Genomic DNA, 26,313 nt, shown 5'->3' on the forward strand with positions numbered 1-26,313 from the left:
TTTTAATCTTTTTGAATCTTTTCCCAGTAGCCTCTAATAGGCTCTAGGTTGTCTCTCAGCCCGCCGCCTACCAACTCCTGAGCTTATTCTCTTTATTGTATTTTATTTTCGTCATCTCTCTTCATTTCCTCCTCTCCCTCCTTCATTCCTATCCTCCGCCATTCTCCCATTCTCCTCCCATATCTACCTACTCCCGCTGTACGGAGTACATGTCGCGACTCGACGCTTGCTTTTGCACAACATTTCGCTTCACTCACCGTTTCTGCAGTGACCTGCCATCGAGCTAGCCAGGTACCTACCACTCGACCCTGCACGCCGCTGCAACCACACCGCATCACCTACCTGCGACAAACAACAACGCTTGTCTCCCACCCTCCTCCCGCCAGCTTCTTCGCTTGCTTCGGCTGGCCGCTTGTTTATCTTGTTCTTTATAAATACTCTCTGCTTTTCTTGTTTGCCAGAGTATTTTTTTTCCCCCGTCGACTATCAACCCACTCTTGTCATGGAATCTCGCTAGACTCGCTCTTTGACAGACGAGACGCTCCTCCTCTTGCTGCTGCCGGCCTGCCTGGCATCATCACCACCAGTAGCCTCGGCGGCGTCCTGGTAGCAGCAGCACCACCACCACCGATACCACCACCACGACGCAGATCACCGCCTTTCCCGCCATGGCCTCGCTTCCCCAGCAAAGAGCCGCCACTCGCTTGTCCCACGAGTCGTCGCGTTCCAAAATCCGTGGCCGTACCATTGTCAAGCCCATCCTTAAAAAGCTCAACTCCCACTCCACATCCGACAGAGGCTCCTTCGATCTCGATCCCGGCTGGGACGACCTACCTTCTCCCTCTGCTGACCACGACTTCCTCTACTCTGATGCCACGCCTGCACCCCATGGAGACCTGTTTCGACCCCGCGACGTGAGCTTCTCGACTGCTGCATCCCTCGAGTATTCTACCAGTACTTGGCGATCCAAAAACAAGTACTCCCACATGCGTTCAACTAGTGGTACCTCGCACACCTCGTCCATTGCCACAAACGTCAGTGCCCGCAACGGAACATTTGTTCACCCTTGCCAGCAGACTCCCATGACCGCCACGCCTTCTCTGTCCTATGCCAATTCCATTGCTTCCCTCGACCTCTCCGCACCTGGCCCCCGCGAGTATGCCTCCACCATCACCGAGGACGACGACCTCATCTCCCCAACCACCACAACCGTCCCACGCGCCGCCACTCCCACCGCTCCCACAATTACCATCCATGCCCTCAACTCGCGCCTCCGGGGACCTTCGCTCGACGAATCTCAACACACCCTCGCCCTTACCGACCGCTACCTGTCGAGGCCAGCCCTTACCTCGCGCTCCAACTCGGCCACCACGGCCATGTACGTCCCCGCTCCATCCTCCTCCGAGTTTGCCATGTCCTCGACACCTCCTCTCCTCATGGCCCCCATCTCCACCTCCATGTCGTCCTCGGGAACCCCTACCTCGTCCTCTCCCCTGTCCCCTCTGCGCAACTCTCTTGACCTCAGCGGCTTCCGTCTGCGCTCTCGCAGCGAGGTCGACACCCGAACCCACCAAGAGCAAGTCCGTGCCGCCCGTCGCCAGTTCCAGGAGAAGGAAAAGGCCAAGGATGAAAAGTATGCCCGCAAGCAGCTGCGCCGCCGCGAGCGTACCGACAACAGCCGTGAACGCGCCAAGATCCGCAAGGGCACCAACTCTACCTCGACTGCCAAGTCCTCCGCCACTAGTATTCGTTGTTCTGCCAGCTACGTCAACGACGACTGCTGTCAAGATCACGAGCCCGACTTTGCAAACACCGGTGCCTATGACCATGCTGCTGCCGGTCAGGCCCCCGCCAGGGCCGATGAAGTCCAGTTCCAACGACCCCCACGTCGCAAGTCGGCCAAGCATAAGACCAATGGCGCCTGGACGACCTTTGTGCTCTGGCTCAGAACCCGTTTACTTAGACTGGGCAAGCACTAGGAAGCGCCCATTCCGAGACATCCACTCTTATTCCGACATTATGACATGAACCCATCAACTACACCATTTACCCACACCTCCCGCATCGTCGCCAAGAAGCGCTTCATGGCTATCAACAACACTGCACATCTGCTATAGAAGCGTGAAGGGCCACTTCTCGTCGTCTCCAAGCAATCTGCACGATACATAACAGAACCTCGACGGGCTTCTCCCACTTGTTCCAATGGTTCTACTTGAAAGGGGGCCGAAAAAGACGACTGGAATGTCTCTTTGACCCTCTACTATACATTTACTTTCTATGCATTCTAGTCTGATTCAGCGTTGCAAGTTTTCTTTTTTTTCTTTTTTTTTCTTAAAAGGCGTCCATATTTTGTACCCTTGGTTGTTTTTTTGGTCGATACCAGCTTGGCGTTTATCACGGATGGGTGCGTTTTTGGGTTGGCTTTTTGCGACGTGGAGGCTTGGATGGGCACTCACATGCAAATGCTTCGACATGGAGTTGTATCACGGGGTTTTTAGGATTTCAAACAAACAAGGGATAAATACAGCTACAAGATGATGATTACCTACAATGACCATTTTCTTCCCGCCACGTGAGAGACTGTTATTTTAATGCCCTCTATTGCATTTCTCCGAGTGTCACGTAAAAGACTTGTCATTTTGATTGCCGACACTGACTGCACTTCTCTGTTTGCCACGCGGAAAACTGCCATTTTTATACTGCGCTATTGAAACGATACAACACGCCCTTATATCTTGGGGCGCACATCAAGGTTGGACCACCAAGGCCAACCAAACGGCCGCTGGTTCTCCATCGTGCCCGTAAACTTGGGCGGCCTCTTCTGCAAAAAGCTCTGGACGCCCTCGGCCGAGTCGGTGTCGGGGCACGTGAGGCTGTAAAATATCTTGCTCTCGAGCAGGTGCGCCTCCTCGGGCGACTTGGGCCCGGAGTACATCATGTCCTTCATGACCTGCGTGGAGACGATGCTGCAGTTTTGCGCCATGCCCTCTGCAATCTTGAGCGCGGTGGGCAGCACATCCTCGGGCTCGACGACCTCGCTAAAGAGGTCGTCAAAGAGGCGGTGCGTGGCCGGGTAGACGGCGCCGGTGCTGACGAGGTGCATGGCCTTGGCGGTGCCGATGAGGCGCGGCAGGAAGAAGCTGCTGCAGGCCTCCATGCAGAAGCCGCGCTGCGCAAAGACGAAGCCGCACTTGGCCTTGGTGCTGGCGACGCGCACCGTGGCCGGCAGCGTCATGGTCATGCCGATGCCGACGGCCGCGCCGTTGACCGCCGCCACAATCGGCTTCTGACACCGGTGCATGGCAATCGACACGGTGCCGCCCGAGTCGCGGTACTGCAGCGGGTCCTCGACGCGCTGCGCGCGCACGTTGAAGTCCATGCCCGCGCAAAAGAACTTGTTGCTCGCGTCGGCCGACGTGAGCACAATGGCCCGCACCCGCGGGTCCGCGGACAGGAGCCCGTACGCCGTCACCAGCGACGCGCCCATGGTGTCGGTGTACGCGTGGCGCGACTCGGGACGGTTCAGGCGCACAATGATGACGGGCGTCACCGTGGCCGACGACGCGGGGTGGTGCGAGAGCGAGATGTCGGGCAGCGCCAGCGTGCTGTAGCTGTCAGGGAAGGAGGGCGCCATGGTTGCGAGGTAGGTGTTTTGGCGGTTGCTTGGTTAGATGGTGCGGCGGATACTGCGAGGGGGGGGGGATAAGAGGTTGTAAGGGGGAGAAGAAGAGTTGTAGACCTGTAGCCTGGATATATATGGTTTGCCATGAGGTTGGTAGGATGCGGAGCTTTAGCATCCGGGAGCTCGCCAGTGCCGAGGTTCGGCACGGGTCATGCGCTGCAGCCATTGGGCGGCATGATTGACATCTCTTCCGTGACTACTTGGAACTGCATTTGATTGTATTTCTAGGACAGCTTGAATCATGGAAATTCCAAAAAAAGACATGACCAATTATAGTCCTTGTCGCACAATTGCCGTGTTCTTCCATCCGCATTATCCAGGTATAAGTGTACAGTGTCCATCTACAGTGATATTATTTGAGCACACTGTACGTGGCAAGCGACAGCAACCCGCTTGTCCACATTGGAAAGCTCCACCAGCTGAACAACACCCCAATAAACGTGCCATCTCATGGTGGCGATGCAACTTGCCCTGTATCACGGTATATGATTGGGACGCGGGCCAAGAAGTATGTTATCAGCTGTACATCCAAGAGCGCTGGTTCCTCAAGGACATCACGGTCCATATGAAGACCGTCCACGAGTTTTGCCCGAGGTGAGTGACCACACACACGCCGAGAAGCACGCAGTCTACTCAATAAGGAGGGAAATGGCATACAAACTGTCATAAAACGTTTTCACGGTGCTCTTGAGCTCCCAAGTCATTTGTACGAGGTTGGATAAGCTAGGCTTTGAATGTCCGGATCTTTCCTTGGGTTTCGGCATTGATATTAAAACATGATGAATATCTCACGTAGATACGCTTTGGATAGGATAATCATGGCACGAATGCCACCCCCTATTTTGGAAGATACATGTTGGTAAGATCTAATGTGAACCACGGGTCAAACGTGTGCGCTCGACCCATAACCCCAGCGGCACCAACATCCCCAGTATAATGTCTTGCCAGGATTCGCTTTGAAAATCATCGCTTGGTTGTCCACCGGTGAATTGTACACTTCCCCGTCGTCATCCTAGTACTCCTTCTCGATGCCCTGGTACTTCCACTTGGCCGGATCAAAGACTACGTCAAACTCGGTACCCTCAAACGAGCCGACGGCGGCGCACAAGTCGTGGAAGCCCTCCAGGCCCGTGACGGGCAGGTCCTCCTGGGCGTCCGTCTCCTCGTGCAGGTTCCAGCCGCCGGTCTCGACGCCGTTGCGCGTCAAAAAGATTTGCACGTGCACCCGGTGCGCCGCCTCGCGCGAGGGCGACATCTTCAACCCGATCCCGTACGTCTCGCCGCGGCGAAACACGGCCGTAAAGTCCTTGCCGCCCCAGCGGTCGTTGATGTACTTGTGGCCGTCGTCGCCGTGCACGGCCAGCGACCCGCGGTGCCAGCCCGGCAGGCGGAAGCCCGGGTACGGCAGCGCGGTAAAGCCCAGCGCCACGTTGACCGAGGGGCTGCTCTGGCGAATCGTCACCTCGTAGTACGCCGTCGTCGGCCGGCCCGTGCTCGTCGGGTCGTGCTGCGACACCACGTACAGCGGCGGGTAGCTGATGAGCGTGCGGTCCTGCGCGTTGCGCCCGGTCGTCACCGCCCAGGCACCCGGCCCCTGCCAGGTCAGGCGCCCGTCGAAGCCCGCGGGCTCGACGAGGCGGAAGTTGCGGTGCGCGAGGGCCTCGGCGCCGGCTGCGTCCAGCTGCATGGGATGGGAGAGGGGGTACTGCGCGCACCAGGCCTCGCCGGCCTCGGCCTCGGCCTCGGTGGCATTGTTCGCAGGGGAGCGCTCGTAGCCGCTAAAGATGGCCGGCGGCGGCGGGAACAGCGACGTGTCCGGCACGGCCGCCTCCCAGTTGTGCTGCTGCTGCGAGGGGCCGCCGTCTTGCGGCGGCGCTATCCAGGCGGTGTTGTCGCGGCCCTTGGACGGCGGGGGGCCGGGCGGTGGTGCGTACTCGTCCTGCGCCGGGTGCTGCGGCTTGTGCGACGGTGGGGGCCCGGAAGGGGGAGCAAAGCTGTCTTGCGGCTGCTGCTGGCTGTGAGATGGCGGGGGGCCGGGAGGCGGAGCGTACTGCTGTGATCCTGGTGCCGACAGGCCCGCGGCGGTGTTGCCGGATCCGTTCAGGTCGGGGCGATTGTTGTAGGGTCTGTTGCTCGCAAAGCTGCTCCTCTTGTTGTCGCCGGCGTTGCTCTGACTCTGGTAATTTTGGGCAGGTCGCGGTGGGGGATCGTCAGATCTCTCATTCTTTCCTCCGAAACACATGATGGCGTTTGAAGCTGCAGTGTCGGCTTCTGGTTCAGTTGTGGTGAGGCTGGAAGTGTCAACTTGGAGTGTTGATGGAGGGGACGGTGTGCTTCTTAAACATCAGCGTAGCGGGAGGAGGGAGGAGGGGGATATGCAAAGAAAGGTAAAATAAGTTGCCTTGTCGCCCCGTCGCCTGGTTGATGTACAAATGTAAGTTGGTCTGATGGATGACAGGTTACCTAGCGTTGGGGCTGAGCCTCCAAGGCCACCAAGCTGGCGCCTGGTTGTGTGGCGGAGCTCAATTCGCGGGGCAGCCAAATAGGCGGCAATGACATGTATATAGGTAATCATCAATCACACGTGGCGCAGCCACCTCCAAACTAATATGTACTACATAGGTAGGTAGCCTTAGAATGATACCCCCTAGCCGGACGTCTCTCTGTCCACATGATAAAAAAAAAAGGTCTTTACTAGGTACATGACTTAGGTGTGATTTATACAGAAATAGAAGTACATTTAAAATCACATATTTTTTACTAAAACGCTAACGTATACTGCCTACCTAGATAAGCCTCGTAATAGTTAGAAGGAAGTGGCGGTGCGTTCTTCACTAACACGATAAGTTGGCGACTTAGTAATTTGAGCAGTCTATTAAAGAGAATTAAGGCAATAAGTCACAAGGCGCCAGCGTATAGTTATTGATAGATTCAAGCTATGTGTATTGTTAATCTATGCATAACAAAACGAAACAAGATAAAGAGTGGTCTCCATACTTTCGCAGGAAATAAGAAGGAAAATTGATTCAAGGAGTGGTATTCATCGTCTCACCCGATGGTGCCATCTCTGCTTAGCTTCCCCAGCTGCTCGCTTCCGAAGGGCTGGGGTAGAAGAAGGCCACGACAGCGATGATCACGTAGACGGCACAGAGCAGCGCTCCTTCGAGGTAGTTGCTGCGTCCGTCCAAGACGAGAAAATTGACGATGAATGTCGAGACAAAGAGACAAACTGTCTCAAACAATGTAAAGTAGAGCGTCATTTCGCGATCCATGATCCAACCCAAAATGACAATCAGAGGCGTGACAAACAGGGCAATCTGAATAGAACTACCGACAGCGACACCAATAGCTAGGTCCATCTTGTTCTTCATGGCGACGGTGATGGCAGTCACGTGCTCGGCAGCGTTGCCAACAATGGGCAGAATGATGAGACCGATGAATATTTCGCCTACGCTCGACGACTCGCCTGTGACATCCTTGATGGAAGCCACCAGGAACTCGGCACAGGCGGCGACCAAGCCAGTACTGATCAGAAGCAGAATAATGGCCGCCCACTTGGTGAGGTGACCATCGTCGTCAATATCGACGTCGTGGGCCGAAGGAACGGTGCCGGTGCGGAAAGTCGTCAGAGGGACCTGGGCGGGGAAAAAGGCTCCTGGGGCGCGACCAAGCTGCTGAGGCTGGGAGAGCCTGTCAGGCAACGAGTTGGTACGACGGATACCGTAACGAACGCGGGGAACAGGACCGGGAGCGGGGGCGGGGAACAAATCTGCGGCATCAGGCTTTTGAGCAAAGACAGTGGGCGCGAAATTTCGGACCGAGATGGTTCGGAGGGCTTGAAAGGCAGGGCGCTTCATCGACGCCTGTTCGTAGGCAGTGGCGTCGGTTGACGTGAGCGGCCGGACTTGGTCCTCCCCAGCGATGGGTGAAGAGTCTTTGGGAAGTGCAAAGTCGACACGCTTTGGCTCATTGTTGTTATTCTGCGCCGAACCGGTGCCATTGTCCATGGGTTGGCCGTCGCCAGGAAGGTCTTGATGACGGCGAGAAGACTTATGACGCCTCTTGCTGGAACGATGCTTGTGACGGCGGCGGTCTTTCCTATGCTTGGTTGGGGCCTCATCTTCTTCAATAGCCTCTTCCACATTGTCCACTGAAGGCATTCTAGAGAAAAAGGGAGACTTAGACAAGGATGCTTCCGAAAGCCCTATTTCATCTTGAGGACTAGTGTTATTAGTCCCGAAAGAGGAAGAGCGAGCGTCCTTGTCGTTGCCATCCTGAGAAGCAGTTGACGACTTGGTGCGGCGTCGGGAGCGGAGAACCTTGCGCATGCGCTTGCGGACAGTGTCTCTGGAGCGGCTCGAGTCGTCCGAGTCGGAGCTGGACGAGGAGCTCTCGTCGGAACTCGACGAGTTGAGCCAGCCAGCAGCGGGACCAGGAATGGCCTCGGCGTCGACAATATGCTGGGGGGTTGACTCGTACATGTAAGCATGGGACTTGAGCTGGAAGAGCAGATATAAAATGTAGACGAGCAGCAGGATAACACTGGTGCCACGACTAATCTTGAGAGAGCGTTCGTTGGCCAGGTTGTCATCCTTGAAGGATGCATGGAAGGCCGTGGGGAGAACCAGGCTAATGACACTCAAGCTGAGGAGACAGGCACTCATTTGAGTGACGGTGCTGTTGTAGACTTGCTCTCGGAAGCGCAGGCCGCCAAGGAAGAAGCCCATGCCGAGAATGAGGAGCAAATTGGCAAGGATAGAGCCCAAGAGGGAAGCCTGGACAATACGAATCTCATTCTTGGAGAGGGCGATGATGAAGATGATGAGCTCAACAGCATTACCAAAGGTAATGTTGAGAAGGGCACCGAGAGCGTCTCCCATTTTACTGGCAACAGACTCGGTGGCGTGGCTCAAGAGACCGGCGAGGGGTACAACGGCAATGCAGTTCATGGCGAAGACAACGCCACCATTGATGCCTTTAATGTTGGCAACGATGATGCCAGCGGGGACAAAAACGAGCAGGACGTTCAACCAGCTGTAGGTAGCGACGAGCCAAAAGGATCTACGAGCCTCCTCGATAAAAGTGCGCTTGCGAGGAGGGTTGATGTTGTCGCTGACGTGGTTGTCGTTGGTGTCATGGGTATTTTGACGGCTGAAGGTATCGAGGGCCCCCTCCTTGGTGTCTAGGACAGGCCCCTGCCCCTCGTCCTGCGGTGATGTGACAGAGGAGAGATTGTTGCTGGACAAGGCGCTAACGGAGCGGCATTCGAGGCCGTGGGGTGGGCGTGGAAGGCTGCGATCATCGTGTCGAGTGGCGTGAGAAGCTGCATCAGGGCTGGTAGAGGCACGCTCAAGGCCGTTCTCGTCACGGGCAAGGTAACTGGCGGTGGTGGTGTTTGCCTTGTCAGAGGAAAACGCGTCGGTGCTTAGTGTGCTGGGCGACGACGGTTGGATGCGGCCGGAATGTCGAATAGTCGACGAGTGGCCGGGAAGTCCGGGTTGGGTAGCTGCAATGGTAGACGGTTGGCCATCTATATCGGGGGGAACAGGAGAGTCTTCCTTCATCGAAGAGGTCTAGCGAGAGGAGGGTGAGTGGCTGTTGGTGAAGTGTAGGAGAGGCGGAGGCCAAGTTGAGGAATTAAGGTCAGTCTACAAGCTGTAACACACAGAAAAGAGTTAGAAGCGTGTATAGAAGAGAAGATGAACCAAAGAATGTTGCAGAAGGAGAAGGGGGGCAACATACAAAGGAGTCGAGGGGTGAAGAGGCCAAGAGGTGAAGGAAGATGCGATGTGGGGGATCTAAATAGGCAAGGTCTTTGGGTGTCAAGTTGGGGAGGATTAAGTGGGAGGATTAAGTGGTACCGACAAGGTTGGTACGTATGTGCCTAGCAAGGTACTTGCAAGGTTGACGCTACACTGGTGCAAGGGCACCCAGCACTAACTTAGTACCTACCTACCTATAGAGGTACCTAGGTAGGTACCTAGTTTAACTAAAGATGATGGTGGGGTGTGATGTCAAGGCTGTGAGACAGGTGGGATGGCACTGTGTTTATCATTACTATTATTAATTGAAATAGAAAAGAAAAGAAAAGAAAAGAGAAGCCGACAAGTAATAAAGCCGCCAAGCAAAGCCTAGTTTTGTGAGGTTGCAGTGACAGTCGAGGTTTGGTTAGGCGGCTGGGAATAATTAAAGATGACAAGAGGTGAGTGGCTAGTGGCCTCCAACGCCACCACACGCCACCATACTCTATTACTGCAGATACCTACCTGTACCTACCTTATTAGGTACCTTAGTACCTAGGGCAAAGTGTAAAGTGGTGGCGACGCTAACAAAACAAACTTCCCTGCACCTCTGCTGTGCCATACCCTACCTAATAAATGGTCAGTCAAGATCATGGTGATTGGGCCCCCGATGCTGCACACTGACGTGATCTGTTAGTGAAGCTTGAATAGCTCTGCATCCTGCCGCTCCTGACGACCAAGGCGCAGCAACTAAATTGTCAAGTCATCATCGGATATATGCATCCGCGTCTGCGAGGTTCAGCAAAACGCAATGTCATCGTCAGCGGCCCGCGGCACAACTGCACCAAAGCACGATGGACTCCAAACGAGCGGACCGAGTGGACAGTGGATGGGGTTATTTTACAGCCCCTTGTCATCATTATCAGAGCTTTGGGTGTCCATGTGGGGGGGCCCTTGCCGAACAATGATGGATGATGGAGGTTGATTGCTGATTGCTGGCCCGGTCACTGCCAGTCTTCAACAGCGACAGCATCACGTCGACAACTCGTAATACAATGAGATTCTCCTCGTCATTCAAGCAAACAACAAGACTCGTCACACGTCGTGGCACCGCATGTTGAGCCAGGGAAAAAAAAGGGTTACTTAGGGTAATCTTGGGCCACCACGGGGCACGGCGAGAGCCAGAACAATGCATTCACCGCTGCATTTTGTTCAACCTATCCATCCGTACCTTGGGTACCTACATAAACCTGTTCAGTTGCCTGCCAATGAATCTGCTGGCTCTCAGACTTTCACCCCCGAAATAGCTGGGTGAGGCTCGGGTGCGAAACCCGCCGCCGCCGCCGCGACACGTTTATACCTGACTACGCCCGGTCCTTTATGTCACATCCGTCCAAGACACGATCCGACACCATCCGACACCATCCCCTATATCCTGAATTGAATCTCTCGCCCCATCATGATATGCTACCAAGTATATCACAAACTGACTCAGCTACATTCTCTTCTGGCTGCATCTTGGACCTCCCTCTACCGCCCGTCATACATCTCCGGCAACCATCTAGCCGAGATCACACCCTGTCCAACTGTCAACGCGTGCCGGTCACCCGATATCATCCTCAGGTTTCGTGGTTTCGTAGCCCACCACCAACTCGCCTCTCTATTGTCCAACCCACAAATGCTACACCTCGACGGCATTCTATCGACTCCCAACAGCCACCTGAGGAGAAGTGGTTGAGTGGCTCAAGTCCATTCCCTACTTGATAACTAGTTTGCTGGGTCCGTCCGCAGATCACACGCCACACATCCCAACTCTATCGCACCGCTTCCCTGTTGTCCATCACAACCGGGAATCGAGCAACGCCCACTCATTCCCAGCTATCGCGCATGCCCACAACCGAGACGTCACCATGTCGTAGTCCTTCAACCTGCACACCACACCAACCCCGTGCCGTCGCCTGTCCCCAATGAACAATCTTTTTTCAGCTACTACCGTTGCAAGTTTCAAGAGGATCCCCTTTTTCTCTTTCTCGTCCCCCTTTGGGCCAAAAAGCACACGACCATCTTGAACACGCTACTGACCTGCTCCAACAAGCTGCGACATACACCAGCTCAAGCTTTCCAAAACACCGAGAGAGAAATTATCAACATTAGAACTTGGCTGGCGCGGGGAGGGGGGAGGAGCCGATAATCACATCGTTACCAAACAATAAAAGGTAGAGGTAGGTTTATACATGTCTGGGATTATCTATGACCATGTGGCGGGAAATGTCACCAAGCACAAGAGATTATAATACACTGCACCAACAACCCGTACTTGTCCAACTAGAAGCACAGATTCGCCGCTACCACTCCTGAATCTCGTCGCCTTTGCCAGGCTTTTGCATCCGCACCACCTTGTCCGTGTTGAGCAGACACAGCGGGTCAAGCGCCTTTTTAATCTGGCGCATCGTATCCACCGTCGTCACGCCGAGCTCATGTTCGAGATAGTCGCGCTTGACGAGGCCGACGCCATGTTCGCCCTATTGATATATTAGTCTATCTCATCCTTCTTTTTTTCAATGAGATTTTCACGGGGGTTTTCAAGGGTCGCGCCATTGTCCTACGTACAGTCACTGTGCCCTCCATCTCGACTGCGCGCTTGACCATGTGGTGCACCAGGGTCTCTGCCTTTTTGCGCTGGGCATCGTTGTAGATGAGAATCGCTGGGGGAGATCTCGTTAGCCTGTCAAGCGTATACACACCATGCCAGTTCAAGACATACAGTGAAAGTTGCCGTCGCCGACGTGGCCGACAATCGAGCCCCGGAGCCCGCTCTTGCGCATGTCCTGCTTGGTCTCATCGATCAGCTGCGGCAACCGGCTCATGGGCACGGCCACATCGCCCGTCCAGACGCGGTCGCCGGGCTGCATGACGGCCATGGTGCTCCAGAGGGCCTCCTTGCGCGCGCTCCACAGCTCGTCCTGTTCCTGCTGGTTGCGCGCAAACTCAAATGTCTGCGAGCCGGCCTGGCGCGCGAGCGCCTGTACCGTCGCCACCTGCTCCTTGACGCCGCCAGGGGTGCCGGCAAACTTGAACAAGAGCGTGGGCGCCTCCTTCCACGCGCGCGTCGTCATGCCGGCCTCGTTGATGAAGCGCATCTGGTTGTCGTCGAGAATCTCAATAGCGGCAATGGGCACACCCTGGGCGACGACCTTGGCGACGCAGTCAGCGGCGTGGCCAATGCTGGTAAACGTGCCGACGGCGACGCTCGTCGAGGCCGGCTTGACCGTGACTTTGAGCGTCGCCTCGGTGACGAGGCCCAGGGTGCCCTCGGAGCCGATGAAGAGCTTGGTGAGGTCGTAGCCGGCAGAGCTCTTGCGCGGGCGCTGGCGCGTCTTGATGACGGTGCCGTCGGCCAGCACCACCGTCAGGCTGAGCACCCACTCTCGCATCGTGCCGTAGCGGTAGGCGTTGGTGCCGCTGCACCCCGTGCCGACCATGCCGCCAATCATGGCACCGGGGCCGGGGTCCGGCGGGAAGAAGAGCCCGTCGGTGCCGAGCTCCTCGTTGAGCCGCTCCCAGCCGACGGCCGGCTGCACGACCACGTCCAGGTCATCCTTGTGAAGCTGCAGGATCTTGTCCATGCGGCGGAAATTCACCGAGACGCCCTTGCGCGTCGGCGTGAAGTGGCCCTCGAGGCTGGTGCCCCCGCTGTAGGCCACGACAGGGATGCGGCGCTGGTGGCAAATCTTCATAATCTCAGACACCTCCTCGGTAGTGCTGGGGAAGACGACGCAAAAGGGTCGCTCGTCGGGCGCGGGCCGGTGCGAGGACCAGTCGGCCGTTGCGTGCTGCTCGAGGTCGGCCGCGAGCGTGCTGACGTGCTCCTTGCCCAGGACGCGCACAAAGTCGGCCCAGGCTGCCTGCATGTTCTCGAGCTTGGTGTTGTGCCGGGGCACCTTGGACTTGGGCAGCGGCAGCGTCGACGAGGGGTCGGGCTCGCGCGGCCAGTACGTGCCCAGCCAGTATGCGATGCCAATGCTCGAGAGGAAGACTATTGTTGTCATCTCTGGTTAGCGGACACGGTCCGTCAAAGTAGGGTATGGAAAGGGAGGAGGGTTTCCTTGCAGAATGTAATCATCCAGTTCCTTGCGGGATCCGTCGTGTTGCGCCAGTGCTCGTACTGGGCGCGCTGCTCGCGCTCGCGGCGCAGACGCGCACCGATGCTGCCCATGACCTGGCCCTGGAACGACCGGCCCAGCTTGGCCGAGTTGCCCTCCCGCGGGGGTTTGGGGTGCTCCGGCTCAATGTGCATGCCGTACCAGCGCGCGACGACGGCAGGCGACCGGCCCGCGGCACGTAGCTGCACTTGCAGGCGGGCACTTCGCAGCGCGGCGCCGCCTCGCAGATGCGCCATTGTGAAGGAAGGGGTGCGTTGGATCGTCGTGATGGTGATGAGGTGGAAAGGGAGTCGGGGTCGGTGCAGTCCAGCGGCGAATTGTCGAAAAAGGGGAGAAGAGAGGGGGGCGACCCCGGTAATCTATATGGAGGCGCTCTTCACGGCGTTCGATGATGGCGGAGCGCTGGCGGTTGAAGGGGCCGGGTATTGGAATCGAGATGGCGGATGAAAGGGACTTTTTTTTTTCTCGTTTGGTATTTGCAGCTCAAGCTCGTCCAGAAGTGGAATGTGGAGTGCGGCCCCGGACGTGGCTTCGGCGTTGAACCACCACCTATAGTTGTCCATGATATAATCTCTTCAACTCTGGCGCCATTCAAATACAAAGTACAGTACAGATGGAGGATGAAATATATCGTGATTGTATAGTTTGGCCTGGCCCTAGCTTGCATGTCGTGAGCCAGTCTATGACCCTGGCCACATGGATACAGATGCACATTCTAGATTAGTCGTATTATTACAAGATCAAGACGGCATTATTGGCTCGGATGGACTCTAGCATATCTTCATTCATGCTATAATAATAGTACATACAATCTAGTGTGTAAGCCTACTGAAGCATAATGGAAGACAAGCCCGCTTCCCCCCTAAGGCATGTATGTGCCCTCCTAGACCAGATGCACGGTGAACATTGGTGGCTCCTGGCCCTGGCACACCAAATACGCCTCCAGCTCCTGGTCCTGCTCAATTTCCAGCGGTATCTCCAAGCCGCCGCTGGCCTTGATGATGCCGTCGACGCGCCCGCACGCCGCGCCCGGGAAAGGCCACACCGCCGCCTCGTGTAGCTTCTGCATCGACGGCGGCGACCCCAGCATCGCGACCCAGGGTTTCCCTGCCGTTTTGGTGTCTTTGAAGAAGCTCGATGATGGGTGCGGCTGTAGGAACACGGGGTACACCCCATCGTGTGGCAGATGGTGGTATATCTGCGGTGAGGGCAAGCTGGTTCCGATAGACGAGGACGTTGCCGCGCCGGGATTGTAAAAGGGAGGCGCCAGCTGGTCGCTGTGGTAGTTCTGATAGTGATAGTTCTGATAGTTCTGATAGTTCTGGTAGTTTTGATAGTTCTGATAGTTCTGATGGCAGCCCAGGAGCGTGGTGGCCACCGCCGCCTGGCCCATCATGGCCGGCGAGCCCAGCTGCATGGCTTCACTGAAGGAGGATGGCTGGTACAATGGCGCGGGTACATACATGACGTCGCTGCTGGGGCCACTAGACTCCATTTTCGAGACCTCAAACAAGTCGTCAAAGCCATCCCTTGCCAATCTCTGCGCAGCGCTCGGCCAGTTCTGCGTCGTGGTGCTTACCAACTGCATCCCCTGGTGGTGGCCGCTTCCGCTTCCGCCCATCTTTAGCAATAATAACTGCCGCTTGTTGTCAGTCAGAATGTGGTTTGCCAAACTATCCAACGCGCGCAGCCTGGCCTTGGCCTCGTCGGTGCCCGACACATCCTCCAAGATGGCCCGTACGCGCTCCGTACCCTGTCCCCATTGTCGCTTAAGCTCCTCCCACTCCTCCAGCAGAGCGTCCGACTTGGTCTCGAAAGGCACATTGGGCACCAAGAGACGCAGTATGGCGTGTATGCGCTCACACTCGAGTTCTGTCACGCCCATCCTACTCAGTACCGCTTTGGCATCTGTGAGCGGCAGATAACTTGCCAAGCGCTTGAGCGCGCCGGTGCAGATGATATCGAGCGCGAGCTGCCGCTGTTCGAGGGTGTGCGCGCCTTCGCTGACACTGCTGACGCCCATGTTATCGTGCGTACAGAGCTTACGTTGCAGCGCCGGCCAGAGGCCGACCAGGCGTTGCTTTGCGGCGGCCCATTGCTCGTGTCTGACTTCAATCTTGCGGTAGAAGCCGTCTTGGCGACAAATTTGCCTGAATTTGGCCCGCAGCGAGTAATATGAAGTTATATCGAGGCCAAGGATGATTCGCGCTTCTGCGACATTCATTTTGGAAAGGAAGCGGCTGTTGCTGCTCGCTGTTGTCGACTGCATACATTGTCCACGCTGCCATGCATGTGCCGGGACGGCTTCCCGCCCGACGCCTGTATGAGTATGCCGCTGCCGCTACCGCTTTCCTGCGTAATATTAACAATGCTTTTGCTGTGTGTAGCAGTTGCGGAGTGACGAAAGTCCTCGTGGTCGTCGTCAGTGCCTTCCTCGTTCCCATCGCCTTCCTGCCGCTGCTCGGCTGGAAATTTCCAGCCACGAAACTGCTTCTGAAAGACTCTCTTGCTAAAGAGCAAGGAGCTTTCTCGGAGCGAAGAAAAGGGAGAGAAACGCATCTAAGCACACTCCCTCCCCTCCAATTTCTGTTGTACAATGAATAACAGAGTTTAGTGCGCAGTTCTTAGTTTAGTATTGCGTCTAGCCAAGGGTGTCTTAAAACCTGCATAACGTCTGGCCTCTCTCTGGGATCCAGTTTCATCACAAAGCGTAGAAACGATGCAAATTCCTCCCGAGCTCCCTTCTTCATCCCCGGTAGTATATTTTCCGAAGCCAAGTCCCGCCTCTCATAGTCCGGAGGGAAGGCAATCACCGTTCCGTCCGCAGTGAAGGTATCCTTGACAAATTCCGCGTCTCCTTTATCGAGGAGCGTACGCGGCATCGGCCCAAAGAAGTCAATCATCTCGGCGAGATGCATCCGCACGTCATAGCGGCCCGGATCTTCTGCGGACAGTCTGACAAAGCCTGTAAACATGCGAATGGCGCGGTAGGCCTCTAACACGACGGCGCCTAGACTCCACCAGTCGACCGCCTCGTCCCAGGGCGCTTTGAGGAGAACTTCGGGAGCTCGAAGCGCTACGGGCTGAATGTTCTCGGTCAAGTGCTTATCTTTCCAGCTCGCCACCCCCCAATCTCCTAGGACAACACTGAACCCGTCCAAGGTACCGCTCTCGCTCTCGGTATCCCTCTTAAAATAGTATCGTCGTACTGGACGTGAGGGAATCGGCGTGTAAGGGGAGTCTCGGTTCTGGCGTGTTGGCGCTTCGTCGCGAAAGTAGCCTTCTAGTAGGGTGCGATCGCGAATCCGGATAAAAATGTTGTTTGGTTGAATGTCTATTATAGTTAGTCAATACTATAAGATCGTAAGCGAGATTACTTATTCTTTTACCTGTATGTATAACGCCCCGTTCGTGGGCATAGTCAAGAGCGAGGGCGAGTTCAATCGTGAATCGTCGGATAGTGTAGTACGGCAGGGTACCGTCATCAAACCAAGCTGGAAAGCTACGCAAGGTTTCGCCCATAAGCGGGAACACAAGGCAGATATGCCTCCCATTTGGGCCCTCGACTTCAAAATCATCAAGTAGGTGGCAGATAAACGGGTAGCCTAACTTTGTGCAGTTGCCGTCACGCAGGTGTCGTAAAATTTCTCGCTCAAATATGTCCTTATCTGTATAATAGCAATCTCCGCTTAAAACCTTCAGAGCGACATACTGATGTTCGTGACCGCTCCTATCGCTAGTTAGAACTGCGGTGTATTAGCGTTTGCCTTACGATAAACTTACTGGCACCAGATATCTCGCACCAACCAAACTGTGGAATAGACGCCGTACCCAAGCTTGTTGCAGACAATGTAGTGGCTATTGAAGATGTCGCCAATATAAACGGGATGAAAGCCCCCAGCGCGATAGGCACTGCGGCCCTCTTCAATGTCGGTATTCTCCTGAGTCTCCTGAGTCTCCATGGGGGGGGATGTGTTTCAAGAGGTAGGACGGAGGTAGCTGAGGAGCAGTATTTTAAGGAGGGTCAGCATTATTACTAAGCAGACAAACGCCAGCTTCTCCCCACACGAACTACATCGTACCTACACAACGCATATAATGAATTATATTACCTCTCTTTTATCTTCGTTTCTTTTAGCTCCTAGGGGCTAGAAACTGCCTCACGGGTATCAGTATCTGCTAAGGGCTGATGAGAGGCTACCCCCCATGAAAGACTTAGCCCAGTCACATCCCGTGAGTGTCTGTCACCAATGTTTTCCAGCCGCGCTGCATTTGAGTGTAGAATGTATTCTTATTTGACACTAGCACTTATTTCTATATCTGCTCGGTCATTTTCCGAAGCCATATATGCATTAATTTATATACTAGTGACTCTGCCGCCTAGAGCCTGCTTTGCAGCCACAGCGCTTAGGCATAGCTGATCCAATCAGAAGCAAGAATGTGCCAATATGGCGTTGACGTGAAGATGCTCCTCCCTATATTACAACGTGATTAAGAAGCAAAAGAACCTTCAAGGCCAACGCAATAAAATCACCATTGTCTATATAGGTAGCTCACCTCCTTGGGAAACTCCTGCTGTCCTTTCTCCCTTTCTTCTGTTGAATCGTTATCTTTCATTGAGCTTCAAATTTTAACTCTTCTTTCTTCTCCAAAATGCCCGAGGTTGCAGTTGGCTTCACTTCAGAGCATAAACGCTCTGAGTCAGCCGAGATAGCGGTGAGGACATATGCAGCGAGCGACACTCGCAGCATCGCGAATGGAACAGTGAGAAGCACTCCCCAGCATGCGTGAGTCCTGATATATCCGCTCTTTTTATAGACAAATGCTCACGAAGGCAATTGTTAGTGGTGGTGAGACCTGGCACACAGGCGGGACGAACTTGGCCAAACGCGGTAGATCACATCACTGTGGAGTTCCGAGACGCAAATGGCAACTTCATCACTACAAAGCACATCAATCGCGAAGGGAAAGCTGTCTAAGCGACTGTATTCGCATGTAGTTTTTAGTGCCGCCTTGCATAATGTTGTTACCTAGGAAGTACGCATGTTGCAGGGGCTTACTACAGTATTGGTGGTCGTGACTGAACAATAAGTAGCTCACATACATTTTTAACAACATGTGATTTTCTGAAATATCAACATCAACTGTTTGAACATGGTATCTGTATTAACCTGCACGTCGTTGTCGTGTGATAATTACCCTGTTTATAACAACTTTGCTCCTCCATGTTGGCCCCGCCAAAACAACAACGGCTGGGCTGTGCTGCTAGGGCGCCACCTACCTGCTTTGAACCATCTCTCCCTCCGATCCTGCCCCTTCCCACCCCAGACTGCCATAGCAGCGTTCATAACCTCGGCGCCCGCGCGACAAGCCACCATGGACGTTGAGGATAACAACGTCATTAACAGAGCCGCGGCCGGCGAGACGCTCGAGCTGTACGTCTTTGAACCACGGCGAAATTTGACAGCCTGCGCGCGCCACTGCCAGTTTTGCTAACAACGCAATGAACAGGGACCTGTGGCCCGCGCTGCAGATTGAGATTCTCGCCCGTCTAGAAAAGGTATGTTGTGGAAAGGCCCACTGCCTTGCGGAAAAGGAGCGCAATGGCTGACGAGAAGATGCGGTAGATTGCGCATTCAGAATTTCCCATCCCCGACCTGCCGCCGCCGCGCACACTGCGACGATCCCTCAACAACGGCGGGGCCTCTTCCTCATCACCAATAGCCGAGCCCTCGTCGCAAGAGGTCGACAAGGAGAATGCACCGATCCCCAACGACGGCAAGACCGGATATGACGTCAAGAAAGCCGACGAGGTGGACCAAGAGGCCACGGCCACGGGCAACGATAAGGACGTCGTCATGGATAGGACCAGCGAGGCCAGCACAGAGAAACTAGACGGTGAAACCTCAACAGCAACAAAAGCACACGTAGAGGCAGCTTCTGGGAACGCTGCATCAGAATCGAGACCGCCCGACGATGGTGGCAGCGACAACACCAACCCGCCAAAGCTCCCGGTCCAACTCGCCGCCATGCTCAGCGAGATCAAGAGCCACATCCAGACCTTTACCCATGCACCGCCGCACACGCTCCAGCGCCTGGCCGAGCTGGTACTGCAGCCGTGTCTGCACTACCGTGCCCTGGCCACGTATCTGCACGCCGTCGACCGCGTTGTCCAAGTCACCTCGGGCCTTAACACGTACCCGCTGCCGCCCGCCATCCCCGACATGTCCTCGATGCACATCAACGGTGTCGACGGCAGCAAGGGCGCCGCATCCTCGGTGAATTGGGGAAACCCCACCGTTGGCGCGCACAGTGCTGCCAACATATACCATGCGCCGCCAGCACCTGTGGGCTCTGACGAGGCACTCGGCGGTGCGCTACTGACGCCCATTCCCTGGCTGACGCGGCGCAGCCCCGAAAGCGGAGACGCAGCCTCGACGAGCAGCGGTGGCGGCAGCACAGCCGGCGGCAGCAGTAGCGGTGCGCAGATTCACAGCGAGGGCACTGAGACCATTGACGGCCCCAACGGCATGGGCAGCATCGAGACAGTGTCGGTAAGCGTCAACGGTGTGCCGTCGACAGGCCACGCGCGCGGCGTGACGCAAGGGGAGCTACTGCGCCAGGAGCAACGTGCCGGCGTCGTGCCTGTCAGCCAACTGTCGCGCAACGCCGGACATCCGCAGCACGCCATGCAGCACCACCAGCTGCAGTCGCAGCGTGAGGCCGGCGCCCACGGCGACGGATTCGACGGATCCGACGAAGACGAACCCCCGTCCATAGACGAGGACCGGCGTGCGCCCGCCGTCGACGACGGCGAGGAGGAGGAAGCGGAAGACGAGCTCCCGCACGCGCGCGGGCCCGACGAGATTGGCGTCGGCGACACGGGGCTCCAGACAGCCACCACGAGCGCCATGGGCGAGGCCGGCCTCGAAATGCAGGGCATTGACGTCGCGGCCGCCGTCGGCAGACCGCGCGAGGAGGAGGAACACCCCGCGCAAAGGAAATCGTCGCCAGAAAACGAGCAGACTGTTGAAAAGCAAGCCAAGGTGGAAGACGAGGAGGCGCCGTTGAGTCCTGAAAGCGTGGCGACGAAGCGCGAGGCAGAGGATACGGCACAACGCGAGCCTGCGAAAAAGCTCAAGGAAGAATGATGAGCACAAAAGAACGTTTACAAAAGACTGCGACGATTGTGATGATGGGATTTTAAAAAAAAACTCCTTTACTTGGTTCCTTTTTATGGCGTGAGAGACATTGGGGTTTTTGCATTTACACTTGTTTTTGGCAGTCTTTTGGTTCTCCTCATTACCTGTTGATACCAATTAAAGGATAAAAAATTAATCAAAATCAAGGCAATCATGGGGTCCATTATACTTGTACAACACACTGTAAACGAGGTTTGCCTCGACTGGGCAAGTTGCTTGGGACAAAAACGCTAGACTTTCTTTACATATTTACATTACAGCAGCTCAAGTGTACGCCCACCCCATGACATAATCGTACGGCAAAAGGCACACAGAAAAAGGTCGGACAAAATTCCGGCTAGAAAATCTTGGTGATGCTCTCACGCGAGATGACGCTATTCTGCTTGTCGTCGCGCTTGACGCGGAAGAAGCTGTCGCAAAAGTCGCTGCAGCGCATGTGCCGCAGAAAGTCCTCGTCGTGGGTGATGACGATGAGCTGAAAGTTGCTCTGGGCCTGGCGGGTGCGGATGATATTGTGCAGGCTCTCGGCGAGGCTCTTGATGTTGTCGCGGTCGAGGTTGGTCGTGGGCTCGTCGAGGGCGATGAGGCCGCAGTTGACGCCAAACGACTCGGCCAGTGCGAGGCGCACAATGATGCTCGCTAGCACCTTTTGGCCGGCCGAGCAGCGCCCGCGCATGTCCATCTCGGCGTCTTGCTTGACCATGCACAGCCGGTAGTTGTAGTTGCGCCGGCCGGTCGTGCCCTCATTGTCGGAGCGGATCAGGATCGTGTCAATGTCGGTGCCCTGATACGTGCTCTGCCACAGCTCCCCCGCGATGCGGTTCACCTCGGCCATCTTCATCGCGTGGAACTGCATCACGGCCTTATCCACAGCCGCGCCGCACTGCGCGAGGTCTTCGATCGCGGCCTTGGTCGTCTCCACGCGGATATGCGACTCGCGGTACTTTTGCTTGGCATCCTTGTAGTCCATCTCCCACTCCTTGAGAAGCCGATCTAGATCCTCATCTTTGGTCTTCATCGACCCCATGACGGAGCCTCGTTCAGCAAAGAGCCTGTTGGACTGGTTTTCGAGTGCACGTGCTTCGCCTTGCAAACGCTCGTAGTCTTCGTGAGCATTCCGATCTTCCAGCTCATTGATCTCTCCTCGCAAAGTCTCGAGCATTCTCAAGTGTTTGCGATAGTTGAGATTGTCATTTATGTTCTTCTTTGTGCGATCACCATTGTCAATGTCTTGCTTCAGCTTGTTTGTCCGTTGCGTCAGCTCCGAAATCTCCGTCTCCGTCGTTGTGATATTCTGCTCCAGAGTGGCAATGGCCCTCTGGTTTGAAGCCAAATTGGAGGCACCACCACGGTCTTCATAGTCTCGAATGTCAGATTCGATCATTTTGATCTCATTGATAGAAGTGGCGACAGAATCCCGGCTCTCGGTAACCACCTGCTCTTTGGCTCTTCCGCGCTTCAAAGTCTCGTCGCGAATGGAGCGCGCTTCCGTGATTCGCGGCTCAACCTTCTCCAGTTCCTCATCGGCGCGCTGGATAGCTTCGCGCTGGTGGGTCTGCTCCTCTTTGAGACTTTGTATTTGGCCTAGCAAATCTTGCTTTTTATCAAGTTGTCCTAGAGTGAGGCTAATCTTGTTGCGTAGTTCGCTCTTTTCCAACTCAAGTGTGCTAATCTGATCCCGAGCCCGCTGCCGGTCATTTGACAGTTTTGCAACTCGATTTTTAGAAGCACGCATCTGCTCTGAAACAGTACCTTGGAGATCATGAATCTCATCGGCACTGCGGCCAGTGCCAACAGATTGCTGTTGGGAAGCAATGCGCTCAACCTGACCTTCAGAGTCTTTGATCTCCCGTAGTGTCTGGGTAATATTGCTGACAGTCTTTGACATGTCGTTCATGTCTCGCTTCTTGTCTTCCTCGGCAGCAACAACAGCATCGTGCTCTTCAAGCAGTCTCTCGGTTGATTCGTGATCGGCTTCGATTGACTTGCGCTCATCACGCAGCCCAGGAAGCTCCTTGCCCAATCTTTCATATGTATCATACTGGCTTCGTACGGCCACCAGTGACTGCAGCGTAGAAGAGGCCTCACTGAGATCTTGCTCGGCTTCTATTTTTGTTTTGGAGTTCAAGTGTCGGTCGATCTTGACGCGTAGTCGGTCGATGCTAGCAGCCTGGCTGTCGTCAAAGTGCCGATCACAAAGGAGACACGTCTTCTTTGCATCAAGTGCCCGCTTGCATTTGGTATAGTAGTCTTTGAGGGCATCAATGAGGCTGAGATCATCTCGCAAGGTCTCTATCTGCTGCTCTGTTGCTGAGACCTCTTCCGTGTAGTCTTCTATTACGGCTGAATCCCGTACATTCTGCAGTGCCTGAAGGACTTTCTTCTTGCACTCGATTTGATCTGTTTGCTTCTGTTCGCAGGTCTCCTTGACCGTCTTGAGCTTGAAGTCTACCCTTGCTTGCTTCTGGCGGGTCTGTTCCTGTTGCTGGCGAGCTTCTTGGAGTGCTTTGTTCTGAGCTGCGAGTAGAGCTTGGAACTTGGCCTCTAAGTCCTCCGGAGACCAGTCGCCGCCAATGACTTTGTCCAGCTTCGATCTCCAAGTCTCGGTTAGCGAAGTGAGCTTAAGTTTGCGGTCAGAAAGCTCCTTCCTTCGAAAGTCCAGCTGGGCTCGTTCTGACGCGAGGCGGGTGCATTCGATCAGTTCTCTCCCCAGTTTCTCACTTTCACTCTCGAGCTGCCAAAGCTTTGCGTTTTCATCGGAAATTTGGTTGTCCCACGCTGCTGTCTCGAATTCTCGATGAACTTGCGAAAATTTGCTTTCCAGCTCTCCCAGCTGACCATCAAGAATAGCCTTCAGACCTTCGTCGACATCAATTGACGAAGCTTCGTTTTGCAGTACTATTGTTCTCTTTTCGATTGCGCCTTGTCGTTGCTTGGCAGACACTCGATCCTGAGTCCTAGCAGCCTTCTGCCCTTCGAACTCTGAAATAGTCGCGGATGCTTTGTCAAGCTCAGCCGCATTTTCTTTTTGCAGACGCTCCAACTCTCGCTTTTTCTCGGCGAAAAGCTTTTGAATCTTGTCGTTGAACTGCTTGATGAGCGCGTCGGTCAAATCGTCCTCGTAACCCCGGAATCCATGATGCTGAGCAGCCTCTTGCACCATTTCCATGCGCATCTTCAGCTGGCGCTCGTGCTTTTCCTTATCTGACTGGTGCTTGCCCTGCTCGGCAAGCTTGGTGGAAAGACTTTTGCGAGACTTGACAAGATCTTGCTGGAGATCGCCGTATTGTGTCTTGTTCCGTTGCGCCTCTTCGCTTTGACGGCGCATACTTTCTTCGTACTGTACAAGCTGGCGTTCGAGTGATCTGTCGTCCTCGGGAAGCTCGTCGATAGTCTGCCGTAGCTCGTCGACGGCATCTTGTCGGTAGTCGAGCTGTTCGCGTTTGTTGCCTAGATTTTGCACAATTTGCAAAAAGCTGTTTGCTTGCTCGTGCTTCTGTTTAATTTTATCTTGCGTCTCTTGCATATGGGCAGTGATGGCCTCGCACTTTTCGCGAGCAGCCTCAATCTCCGCTTGGAGACCGGTCATGCGCTTCTCAGCACGGTCACCCCGATCTTTGTTGCCCTTGTTATGGAACTCGTCATTTTGAAGCTTGCCGAGCTCCTCGACTTGCTTTTTACGAAGAACTTTGAGATTTTCGATGGCTTTTGTATATTTCAAGGCTTCGAATATTTCGTCGAATCGCTTCTTTAGGACGGAGGGCTCGCTCAGAGGCCACAAAGACTCGTCTTGATGGCAAAAGATTACTGCATCGAGAATAGCGGGCGAGACGCCAAGTCGCTCCGGGATCATTTCGTCGAGCTGGGCTTGTCTGGTCGACGTGGTGGTCTTCTCGCCGTTATTGAGCACGACGAGGGAGCAATCGAGCGTCTTTTGCGAGCGTGTTGTTTTCTTCACGGTCAACTGCAAACTTCTGGTGGCGACATGTTGGCGGTCGTTGATGGATCGGAACTGAAGTTTGACCTGTGCCAAGACCTCTTTTTCACCGCACAGCTGGCCCAGAGTTAGTTGCTGACAGGAGGCGAGATATTGAATAACGCACCTTTGGGTCATGAATAAATGCGCCGCCCTTGCTGTTGGGAGGAAGCTCGCCAGTTGTCGCATATTTGAGACATTCGATGATGGTTGTCTTTCCGGAACCATTGTAGCCGACGATGAGGGTCAGTGGGGTGTTGAACTGGATGGCTTCACGGCAGGCCGGGCTGAATGACCGGACGCCGGAGATGGACAGTTTTTCAATCCGCGACATTTTCAATGTCTGGAAGGCGGGAGACCATGCACGGCTGAGGATGAAAGCATGAATGGATCCGTGCTGGCTTGGTGGTGGTTGCTCGGGTGTGGGCGGAGTTGAGGATGCAAGCAGCTGAAAACGCGCTGTGATACCAGTCACGCGTTAATGGTGATGCGTGCTCACGTGCAGTCGCGCAGTATGGTGAAAGGAGAGGAGCGCCCCAAGTTCAGTTACAGGGCAAAATCAGAAAAGTAACTTGGCAAATTCAATGAAGTATTGTAGACTCAAGCCCCAGCCAGGAATATTTTTATTTATTCACGCGATGGCGCTCATTGCAGAGCGTAGGAGTGCATGGACAAACGAATGCCTGAGATATAAGTGCAAGAGTCCTGCAGCTGTGTGAGGGGTTCCTGAGGCACAGCCGCACAGGTGCTACGTGACTCTGACTTGAGAATCTACAAACCTCTTTTTTTTCTAACGTTATCATTATGACATGGGGCAAAAAACTACCCGTGTCGCTCCAGGCTGAACTAGCCAAGATGGCCAAGCTTTCGGCAATAGAGAGCGGGCTTCCTATACTGATTCGAGGGGCGCCGGTGGCTGCAATATTGGCTGGTGAACTATTGGCCAAAGCAACAGACGGACGGAACCGAGTAGAGGAAAGGCTGCTGGGCGACAAGAGTGTTGTGATGCTGGGGGAAGCACCAGGTCGAAGCAACAAGGGCATGCAGGTGTCGCATCCAGAGTATCATGGCTACGCTGGAGCGGAATGCTAGTTACGGGGCAAGAAGACTGTGTATGCTGTGCAACAACAGCCAGGTCATGAAACAGTCACGGGGCCTGTCCGATTTACAGGGTTTCCTGCCTGTTTCTCGTGCCGCGGCGCAGATCAGGCAGCCGCTGCGTGTTTACGGTCTATTGAACTGCAATGGCATGGCCAGGGTTGAACGAGGAGGGGTCGGGTGGCGCAACCAAGCGGGCGTCGATAGTTGTCAAGTGTGATAGGCGAGAGAGAGAGATGTGAAGTCGTGAGTCTGCTGAATGTTGGACAGGCGGCATTAGTAGCAGGCAAAAGCTGCGGCTATTCGGATTAGCTGGTTGGGGTTGAGTTGGCATCGGGTAGCCGATTGGCCAAATGTAATTTGTATGTATGGATGGAATGAAGAAAAGAGAGCGAGTTTGAGTTTGACTAGTTAGGTACCTACCTACCTCTCTCTGTGTACCGAGCTAACA

At 54.9% G+C, this 26,313-nt stretch overlaps 8 protein-coding genes across 8 annotated transcripts; 2 read left to right on the top strand and 6 right to left on the bottom strand.

Moving 5' to 3' along the window:
• Nucleotides 1-668: 668 nt before the first annotated feature.
• Nucleotides 669-1,979, top strand: CCM_00064 (uncharacterized protein; the record flags this gene model as incomplete). The annotated part of the gene is made up of 1 exon (XM_006665224.1): nt 669-1,979. The coding sequence occupies one exon, from the start codon at nt 669-671 to the stop codon at nt 1,977-1,979; it is 1,311 nt and encodes a 436-aa protein (XP_006665287.1).
• A 749-nt stretch (nt 1,980-2,728) lies between these two features.
• Nucleotides 2,729-4,134, bottom strand: CCM_00065 (enoyl-CoA hydratase/isomerase family protein; the record flags this gene model as incomplete). The annotated part of the gene is made up of 2 exons (XM_006665225.1): nt 2,729-3,605; nt 4,049-4,134. 2 exons carry the CDS (start codon nt 4,132-4,134, stop codon nt 2,729-2,731), a joined length of 963 nt encoding a protein of 320 aa, XP_006665288.1.
• Nucleotides 4,135-4,694: 560 nt separating this feature from the next.
• CCM_00066 (uncharacterized protein) lies at nt 4,695-6,241 on the bottom strand (the record flags this gene model as incomplete). The annotated part of the gene is made up of 2 exons (XM_006665226.1): nt 4,695-5,973; nt 6,159-6,241. The coding sequence occupies 2 exons, from the start codon at nt 6,239-6,241 to the stop codon at nt 4,695-4,697; spliced, it is 1,362 nt and encodes a 453-aa protein (XP_006665289.1).
• Nucleotides 6,242-6,753: 512 nt separating this feature from the next.
• CCM_00067 (sodium/calcium transporter, putative) lies at nt 6,754-10,045 on the bottom strand (the record flags this gene model as incomplete). Its single annotated transcript, XM_006665227.1, has 2 exons — nt 6,754-9,188; nt 9,949-10,045. The coding sequence occupies 2 exons, from the start codon at nt 10,043-10,045 to the stop codon at nt 6,754-6,756; spliced, it is 2,532 nt and encodes an 843-aa protein (XP_006665290.1).
• A 1,723-nt stretch (nt 10,046-11,768) lies between these two features.
• On the bottom strand, nt 11,769-13,822 carry CCM_00068 (D-lactate dehydrogenase; the record flags this gene model as incomplete). Its single annotated transcript, XM_006665228.1, has 4 exons — nt 11,769-11,945; nt 12,034-12,128; nt 12,188-13,459; nt 13,534-13,822. 4 exons carry the CDS (start codon nt 13,820-13,822, stop codon nt 11,769-11,771), a joined length of 1,833 nt encoding a protein of 610 aa, XP_006665291.1.
• A 2,388-nt stretch (nt 13,823-16,210) lies between these two features.
• On the bottom strand, nt 16,211-17,548 carry CCM_00069 (srpk, putative; the record flags this gene model as incomplete). Its single annotated transcript, XM_006665229.1, has 3 exons — nt 16,211-16,920; nt 16,976-17,316; nt 17,370-17,548. The coding sequence occupies 3 exons, from the start codon at nt 17,546-17,548 to the stop codon at nt 16,211-16,213; spliced, it is 1,230 nt and encodes a 409-aa protein (XP_006665292.1).
• Nucleotides 17,549-18,962: 1,414 nt separating this feature from the next.
• Nucleotides 18,963-20,737, top strand: CCM_00070 (uncharacterized protein; the record flags this gene model as incomplete). The annotated part of the gene is made up of 3 exons (XM_006665230.1): nt 18,963-19,021; nt 19,098-19,146; nt 19,214-20,737. 3 exons carry the CDS (start codon nt 18,963-18,965, stop codon nt 20,735-20,737), a joined length of 1,632 nt encoding a protein of 543 aa, XP_006665293.1.
• A 388-nt stretch (nt 20,738-21,125) lies between these two features.
• CCM_00071 (Recombination/repair protein Rad50) lies at nt 21,126-25,098 on the bottom strand (the record flags this gene model as incomplete). Its single annotated transcript, XM_006665231.1, has 2 exons — nt 21,126-24,842; nt 24,892-25,098. 2 exons carry the CDS (start codon nt 25,096-25,098, stop codon nt 21,126-21,128), a joined length of 3,924 nt encoding a protein of 1,307 aa, XP_006665294.1.
• Nucleotides 25,099-26,313: the final 1,215 nt, after the last annotated feature.

Source organism: Cordyceps militaris, assembly GCF_000225605.1.
Source record: "Cordyceps militaris CM01 unplaced genomic scaffold CCM_S00001, whole genome shotgun sequence".
Classification (NCBI taxonomy): Eukaryota; Fungi; Ascomycota; class Sordariomycetes; order Hypocreales; family Cordycipitaceae; genus Cordyceps; species Cordyceps militaris.